The sequence below is a fragment of the Arachis duranensis genome, chromosome 5 (genome assembly GCF_000817695.3).
Source record: "Arachis duranensis cultivar V14167 chromosome 5, aradu.V14167.gnm2.J7QH, whole genome shotgun sequence".
In the NCBI taxonomy this organism is placed as follows: Eukaryota; Viridiplantae; Streptophyta; class Magnoliopsida; order Fabales; family Fabaceae; genus Arachis; species Arachis duranensis.
Genome location: NC_029776.3, coordinates 2,499,806 through 2,509,486, shown reverse-complemented (window position 1 = coordinate 2,509,486; position 9,681 = coordinate 2,499,806). Strand labels below are relative to the sequence as shown.

General features: G+C 30.6%; 1 protein-coding gene across 1 annotated transcript in view; it reads right to left on the bottom strand.

Annotated features, from left to right (window-relative positions):
• LOC107487081 (protein NUCLEAR FUSION DEFECTIVE 4) overlaps positions 1 to 1,842 on the bottom strand; it is a 4,909-nt gene extending 3,067 nt beyond the window's left edge. Inside the window, exon 1 of the mRNA XM_016107659.3 lies at positions 1,500 to 1,842. Coding sequence (XP_015963145.1) covers positions 1,500 to 1,808 — 309 coding nt within the window. The 5' untranslated portion in view covers positions 1,809 to 1,842. The remainder of the gene's footprint in view (positions 1 to 1,499) is intronic.
• Positions 1,843 to 9,681: the final 7,839 nt, after the last annotated feature.

The following is a 9,681-nucleotide window of genomic DNA, read 5'->3' as shown; positions in this document are numbered from 1 at the left end:
AAAAGAAATTTTAAGAATAAAAGGTCAACTTTTTTATTAATGAAGTTTAGGTGCAGAAGTCGTAAATTGTACGTAGTTTCTCCAAAACATTGTGACAAAATTTGAATTCAGAATATTGTGAATAACTAACACTTTTACTTCTTTCAAAAACAAATATACCGCGAGGGAACAACTAAAGTTAGCCAATTTCTGCCAATTTTCTAATAAATTGAATTTTGAAATCTGTCTTAACAAATATAAGTTGATATATATAGATATTTCTTCTGCTAAGTATTATGATATTTTTTAAATTTAAAAAATCTAAAATTAGTTATTAATAATTATAATTAATTGAGTTGTTCAATTTTTGACTAGTTATACATTTGGTTCCTATATTTTTTCAAATAAAAAATGTTATTTACAATAATGAGTAAAAATTAGAGACACTAATTAAAATATTTACAAGCAAAACTCTACTAATAAAACAAATGCAATTTTCTTTATGTGATCAATTAATTTACATGGCAGTGACGTAGTTATCACAGCATGCGCCATCCTACAGTCCTCCCACTTCCCAACCCTCCCAATTTTTATTTATACTGTAAAGTATAATTTTTTAGTAAAATAAAAAATATATAAATACAAATAAAATTTAATTTCAATGTATTTTTTAACAGATCAAATTATATAATCTCACGTTAACAAAAAATAATCATATTTTATATTAATAATAGTCTGTATATTAAAATGAAACCCATAAAATATTACATAATTAAATATCAAATTTTATAATAACTAATAAAAAATTTTGAGAAAATCTATTAAAAACCCCTTATGTTGCTAAAGACGTCCACAAATAAAGTAGAAAAATTAATATTTTATATAAAACAAAAAATAAATGAAAACATAAAATAATAATAAAATTTAAATTATAAATTATAAATTTATTTAAAATTGTAATACGAAAAATTTTAAAAATTAAATTAAAATTATAGATACTGTATTGTGGCAAATGCTAATAATTAAGAATCCATGAATAATAATTTAGCTAAATTTATTAAAGGGTAAAGTATATTTTTTGTCTTTGAAGTTTGACAAAAATTTTAAAAATATTTTTAAATTTTATTTTGTTATAGTTTTGTCTCCTCTAACAACTAATTTTTCAAAAAATTTAAGACTAATTCAGCAATAATTTCATAAGAATAATTTTCAACACAAATAAATCAATCATAATTTTTATACATTATTATTAGATTGGTCTTAATTTTTTTAAAAATTTAACCTTTATCAAATTATTTATCAATTTTTAAATATCAACAACTAAATGCAAATTTTACTAATAAATTATAACTTAAATGATATAATATAATCTCTCTATACTCACCTAAGGATCCCGAGCTCAAATCTCAATCTCACTACTAATTTTGGAGAAAAAATAAAAAATAAATGCGAATTTCGTGTGGACAAAATTACTTGTGAGAGCGTAAAAAAGCCGATGAAGTTGTTGATAAGAAATGTACCAGAAAATAAGGGAGAGTGATGAAATTGTTGAGAAGAAGCCACTGGAGGCCGTAACCGACGAAGCCGATGAAGGCGGCGATGAACATGACGAGGGAGAGAGGAAGGTACATGAGAGCAAGGCCCGATGACCAGCCAAAGAGTTTCCCCATGTCATTGGCGGTTGCCAGGTAGTTGAGCTGCACCTGTGATATGTTGAGTGCGGATTTCATGGCGCTGGAGTACTCGGAGAAGTCGAAGTTGGTTCCGGTGAAGGCCTGAATCCAGATCGTGGCCACCAGTATCATCCATTTCCTCGACTGCCCCGCCATGAATCTTTATTTTCTGTTAATGTACGAATGGGAGAGTCTCTACGTGGCTTCTTTTTATATGTGAAGGTTGAAGGCCCAGCTGCCGCAATTCAATCACGTCTTTTTCACCCTCCTATCTTTTTCTCTCTCCATTCCTCTCACATAGTCACATATATATATATTTGAACATTTTTTAACAAACAAATTAAGAATTTGATCATTTTTGAACAACAAAATTAAGAATTTGTTTTTTTTTGAAAAATATTCATCTTCCACCCCCCTTTGTCCCTTTTTTTTCCTCAACCCATTCCCACATAATAGGATTAATTACATAATTGCATGACGGAACATCCAAATCATGTATACCTCATCGTTTTTTCCCAATTAATTTTAAATTTTAACACAGTTATATATGTATTTAATTATATAGTTCCGCCTTAATAAAAATATTACTCCTTTTTACATGAGATGCTCCTCTGTCTCTTTTTAGAATGAAGATGATGGAAATATCTGAAAAATATTTTAATACTTTAAGTAGATTAAAATTAAAAAAATACGTGTTAGAATATTTATAGTTGGTAAGTGATGAGTTAGAAATTACTTCTATAACAATATATAATGGCAATACATGAGTTTGGTGTCCAAGATTTCTTTCCAATATTACTCTTCTTATTAACTTCTCCACTACTTAGCCACATTGACATAACTTTCACCCGTTATCTTTCACCTTTTATCCGTTTCTCTCTTCTCATCTCATCTGTAATATAATTATTGAATACAGATAGAAAATTTTTTATTTTATTTGCTTTTAATCCAATTTATTTTTTTTAAAGATATATCAAATAGACACATGCCCAGAATTATTAACCTTCAATATTTTACTTGAAGTACTCTATCTAAATTAATTATTATAAATTATAAATAATAATTTTTTCGTTGATTATTACTATTATACTTTTTTTTTTACTCTTAGTAGCTATGATTTATATAAGAAATTACTCCATTTTTGGTAAAACTTAAAAATACATTAATCTTATATTAGTATTATATTTGCTTTTTAAATATTCACATACTCAAAATAGTAGTAGAATTGGACCAAATTCAAGTAATAGATGGAACAGTAAAAATAAGTGGATATAAATTATCTTTTTTTCAAAAACTTTAATTCATAATTAGTAAACTTTCAATTATTTCTAATATAATATGTTACATATATCTATAATACACACAGTGTATTATGATTGATAATTGTTCATTTAAAAAATTTATACTATTAATTTAATATTTGAATTTTTTTATTATGGTACTATTTTAATGTACTCTAGATTTTTATTATGTATTTATAATTTTCATGAAAATCATTCTTAGAAAAAATATTAATCTTATTTTCTAATTTTTTTTGTCCAGACAATATTAAATTATTTATATTAAAAGATTTAGATAATTTAAAAAATATTATTTATATGTTAATAATCTATTTTTTAAATATTCAAGTATAGAATTGGTCTAAATGATGATAACATTTGTTAGTTGTGTATATATATTCTATTAGTTTGTTAATTTTATCTCTTGAATTATTTTTTATTATGGTACCATTTTAATGTACTCTAATTTTTTATTGTGTATTTATTATTTTAAAAATAATTATTCTTAGAAGAAATATTAATTTTATTTTTTTATTTTTTTAGCTCTGATAATATTAAATAATTTATATTAAAATATCTATAACAATATATAATGGCAAAATCTGTTTTGGTGTCCAAAATTTCTTTTCAATTTTTTCTTTTTTTTTTTAATAATCTATCCCACTATATGTCAGTTATTCTACTTTAAAAAAACTTCCACTACTTCATCTTCTCTTTTATCACATGCATTTACGTTCTCTCTTATTTCATTAATTCGCATTCACGAACTTCTATCATTATCTCTACCTCCTTTACCATCTATCATTTCAGATTACCGTTACTGCATAGTAAAAAAACTTTTTTTTCTTATCCAGCTTCTCTTACATCCTTTTCAATTCATTTAAATATACCATAAAACCTAATATAATTTGCCTGAAAGAGGTGAAATAATTTTTTTTATCTTATAATCATTTTATATTTTTGAATTCAAAATTTTGTATTTTTATTTTTGTTCGAGGTTTATTTTTATGTTTTATTTTAGTTTCATTAATAAAAAAATATTAACATTAGTTTTAATATTTAACCTTTAGGATAAATAAAAAGATGTGACTTTTTTTTTATAAATAAGATGATTGAAAAAGTATTTATTATAAAAAAACTTAAGTCTATTTCTTGACTATAGAAATATATATAATTCACTCTTAAATTGTTTATTTAATTTTTTTAAATTTTACATCAATTATTAAAATCATGATATAATAGATGTAGTCCAATAAAAAAAATGAAAATGATTTTATAACTATCTTTTTCTGTTAGACCAAAACATGACTCAATAACTATAAAGTCTAATCTAAACAACTATAGATAAGTAATAAAAAATGGATATAAAATTTAACTTTTTTATTATTTGGTACAAAAATAAATATAATAAAATAAATCACTGTTTTCATACGTAATGACATAAAATTTAACATTATCCTTCTCTAGAGCTATCTATTTTTTTAGTTTTTATCCTTATGTTTTTATTTTATTTTAATTTTATTAAATCAAAAAATACTAATATCATTTAACTTTAATTTTTAACTTTTATCATAAATAAAAATATATGACTTTGTATGCATTAGATAATAAAAAAAATACTCATAATAAAAAAAAGTTAAATTTACTCATTCGTTATATTTATAGGAGTGTAGATGATTCACATAAGAGTTATGAGATTTTTTTTTAATTTTATTTTTAAATTAGTATTCACTTTTGAGTGTAATAATTATGAACTAATATATGATAGTAACTAACTGCGATTGAACAGAAGATGAATGAAAAATGGAAGAAGAAAGAGAAAACAAGCTAATATAAGAATGGTAGTGAGACATATGTAGATAGATATATAATGGTAAGAAAAAAGAAAAACGAAACTAAAAATTAAAAATTCTAAAAGAATAATAAAACTAAAGATAATTTAAAATGTTAGAATATAAAATTATAAGAAATAATTTTTTTTAGCTATTAAAATTATGCGAGAGAAAAAGTTATTTAAATATAAATTTTTATAAATTTATAATTGGGAAATAAATAAATTTACAAATATTTATAAATTTATATCTTCATTGTTATACATAGTAACAACGTAATGATATTAGTATTATATCTAAATTAATTTAAATTCAATAATTCTATATATTAAAAAAATTATATAACTTATAAATTTTTTTATTTTTTATTTTATTATTTTATACAAAACTTTTGAATGCTTGATATCTTAAATTTTTTTTAAATTGATAAAATATGACTTAACAAGTAAGTATGAAAAATAAGTATTTATATAATAGTTATACATCTAGATATCTAAATCAAACAAGAAAAGGCAAGTTTTCATTTTGGCAAGAATCTTGGAGATGAGACTGTAAATGTTACTGTCCCGAATTTGGTGGAGAGTGATTTGCATGCTGTTCATGTAGACCATGCACAACATGAGGATTTGGAAGGTTGGACTCAAGTGATTAGGAAAGGAAAGTATAAAATGGGTCAAAAGCCTTCTCCTAGTACCCATCAGGTCCAACCAAAAGCAAAGAAGACTCCTAACAAGGCTACCAGTACTTGGACAAGGCCTAACCACCAACGTACAACACATGCTACTGGATCCAAAGTAAAATTAAGCAGGGGCATCAATATTGGAAAATCGGTTAGTGTGGCTTCTTCGGGGACTCGGCACAATGTTCATTATCAGCAGCAATGTGAGACAACAAATGGCACTGTGCGAAAGCGTCCTCGCCCAAACTCTTTGCAGAATTCACCAGTAGATAAGGATGGAGCATCGACGGCAGGTATGGTGCAAGTTTCGACGGAGAAAATTGGGCTGCCACTTGAGAGTCCATTAAAGGCAGGATTGTCGAAGACAGGGACAACATGTTGAGTCTCGGGTTTGTTATTGGAGCTCCCTTTTTGCTGTTTTTTATGGATAGTTTCAATATCATAGCCTGGAATGTGAGGGGTGCGTCTAACAAGATGGCCCGTGTGCATTGCAAAAATTTGGTGAGAATATATAAACCATCTTTCTTCTTTCTCTTTGAGACTCATACCATGTTTAATAATTTAAAAAAAATTTGGGATAAGTTGGGTTTTCATTGTGTTGGTATTGAGGAAGCAGTAGGACACAGGGGTGGCATTTGGTTTCTATCTTCTATTGCTAATTCGTCTTGTGTGGTTATTGATCAAATTGACCAATGTATCACAGTGAAAGTGAGTGTGGGTAACTTAGTTTGGCTTTGTAGTGCAGTATATGGGAGTCCTCAATTCGAAAAAAGATGTATGCTTTGGGATCATTTGCGTTCTATTAATTCAGGCCATAATAGACCATGGATGGCCATTGGTGATTTTAATGAGATTGTGGCACCAGATGAGAGTACAGGTGCTTATTTTTCTTCTCACAGAGCTAGTCTATTAGCTACTACTCTAGATGACTGTGAGCTCTTTGATCTTAAAGTGACTGGTAGGAGATATACTTGGTATAGAGCAGTTCAGGCTAGCAGGGACTTGGCTAAAAGGTTGGATAGAGCTCTAGTTAATGAGGCGTGGATGTCAATGTTTCCTGAGGGTTATTCTGAAATTCTTAGCAGGCTTCATTCTGATCATTGTCCTATTTTAGTTCGTTGTCATGGTAGCCCCAGAGTGAAAGGTTCTCGTCCTTTTAGGTTCCAAGCTGCGTGGGCAACACATCCTTCTTATAAACATGTTATTAGTAAGGCTTGGAATCAAGAGTTTGGAGGCGTTACTGAAAGGTTTAAGATGGTTCAACAGGCTTCTTTGGACTTCAACTCAAAGATTTTTGGAAATATTTTTGTGCGAAAAAATAAGCTGGAATATCAGATTGATCAGATTCAACGGCGTTTGGAGGTTACCGATGTGTTATCTCTGAGAATTAAAGAAGCTGAACTGAGGGAAGATTATAATAGGCTTTTATTGCAAGAGGAACTTTTTTGGTACCAGAAATCTAGAGAGCAGTGGGTCAAGTATGGGGATAGAAACACTAAATTCTTTCATCTTCAGACTTTGGTGCGTAGAAACCATAATAGAGTACATGGATTATATGTTAGAGATGGGTCTTGGTCTACTGATCCAGATATTCTCCAGGAAGAAGCCCTCTCTTTTTACAAGAATCTCTTTGGTACAACGGAAGAGGTTGAGGTTGATTGTTTAGGGGATGTTCCGATGCCCACTCTAAGCACTGAGGCTTGTGCTAGGTTAATTGACCCTGTCTCTTTTGCGGAAGTCAAGTCAGCAGTATTCAGTATGAGCCCTTTTAAGGCTCCTGGTCCAGATGGCTTTCAAGCTTATTTTTTTAAAGAATATTGGGAGATAGTAGGCACTGAGATTTGGAATATTGTCCGGAGCGCTTTTTTGGGAGAGTTCTTAAATCCTAGCATCATGGAAACTCTGATTGTGCTTATTCCTAAAATTGATAATCCTACCTTTATGAAGGATTTCAGGCCTATTAGCTTGTGTAATGTGGTTTATAAAATTATCACCAAAGTATTGACTAACCGACTTCGGCCTTTTCTTCCAGATATTGTTAGTCCTTTACAAGGAGGTTTTATTCCGGGTCGTGGTGCTCCTGATAATATTATTGTGGCCCAAGAAATTTTGAATTTCATGAAGCACACAAAATCCAAGAAAGGTACTCTTGCTTTTAAAATTGATCTTGAAAAAGCTTATGATAGGGTGGATTGGAGGTTTTTGGAGAGTACTCTCATTGCTTTTGGTTTTCCTATCATCACTGTTAATTTGATTATGACTTGTGTCCGTGCATCCTCTCTTTCTATTATGTGGAATGGGAATAGATTGGATAGTTTTGCTCCTAGAAGGGGGCTTAGACAGGGCGATCCAATGTCTCCTTACTTATTTGTGCTTTGTATGGAAAGACTTGCCTGCTATATATCTCATAAGGTGGTCGAGGGTGTGTGGAAACCAGTTTCTGTCACTAGGGGTGGCCCAAAATTTTCTCATTTGATGTTTGCAGATGATCTCTTACTCTTCTGCCAGGCTACAAAAAGTCAGGTCCAAATGGTCATGCATTCTCTTAATATTTTTTGCAAGGCATCTGGCATGAAAGTGAATCTTGAAAAGTCTAAAGCTTTTTGTTCTAAAAATGTGACTGCTCGTAGAAGAGATATTTTTACTAGTGTTTCTTCAATACATTTTGCTTTGGACTTAGAAAGATATCTTGGAGTTAACTTTAATCATTCCCGTACCAGTAGGGCTTCTTTTCATTCGATGATTGAAAAGGTGAGGGGAAGATTAGTTAACTGGAAATGAAGGCTTCTAAATAAAGCAGGGAGACTTTGCCTGATCAATTCTGTTGCAGCATCCATTCCTGTCTATCATATGCAGGTATCCTTTTTTCCAAATTGGGTTTGCGATAAATTATCTTCTATGATGAGACAGTTCCTTTGGAAGGGTCAAGTTGATGGAAGAGGTCTTTCTCTTGTTAATTGGAGGACCGTGATCACTCCAAAAAAATTTGGTGGCCTGGGTGTTAGAGACCCTGCGTGTGTTAATATATCTTTACTTGGTAAATTGGTGTGGCAACTTTTTCATTGTCAGGACAAGCCTTGGGTTGCTCTATTGAGGGCGAAGTATCTGAGGAATGAGGGAGTTTTAGATGGCCCTGTCCCTTGCAATGCTTCTCATGTTTGGAAGAGTATCTCAAAGGCTTTTGGTGCTCTTAAGGATGCCTTCTCTTGGTGCGTTGGGTCACTTGATCAATCTTTTTGGTTTGACAATTGGAGTATTGAGGGCCCAATTGCTCAAGATATCCCTTTTGTACATATATCTAACTCTGATTTAACTATTAGAGACGTTTGGAAAGATGGTCAATAGAATCTCCATGATATTTTCTCTATCATTCCAGAAGATGTCAAACAGCGTTTGAATGCTTATAATCCAGATTTGAATGCTGGAGAGAATTCGGGTTGGTCCTGAATGCTTATAATCCGGATTTGAATGCTGGAGAGAGTTCGGGTTGGTCGTGGGGTGTGGCATCTTCTAGACTCTACTCAGCTAGGAGTGGGTACAGTTGGCTAGCCAAAAGAAAGTTTGACTGGAATGGGCATGATAATTGGTTGTGGGTATGGCGTCTGCATATTCCTGAGAAGTATAAGTTCTTGATTTGGCTCAGTCTCCATAATGCTATTCCTACAGCAGAGTTTCGTTTGGGTCGTGGTTTAGCTTTATCTAGCACCTGTCATCGGTGTCAGAATAGTTCTGAATCCATTCTTCATTGTCTTCGGGAGTGCCCTAGTGCCAAGGAGGTCTGGAACCTTTTAGGCCTGTATTCAGATAACTCGGATTTACATGATTGGCTCTACAGAGGTGCAAAGAGTGAAGATGTTTTTCTTTTCTTTTCGACCATCTAGTGGATTTGGAGAAGCAGGAATCAGGACTTATTTAGTATAGATGATTCATGGAGTGCTAATAAAGTGGTGAGTTTGATTCGTAGTTCAGTAAGAGAGTTTCACACTATTTTTGCTATGCATCAATCTCTGTCTCCTCCTTCACTTTGTTTGCATTGGGTTCCACCTCCAGTTCATTCTGTTAAATTGAATTGTGATGCTAGTTGGTTTGCTCCTTCTGGCTATGCTGGTTTTGGTTGTATTATTCGCAATCCTGATGGATGTTGGTTGAAAGGTTGCACTGGAAAAGTCAAAGTGTGCAGTGTTCTTTTTGATGAATTGTATGCAATATGGAGAGGTTTACTTCTTGCTTGGGAGAGT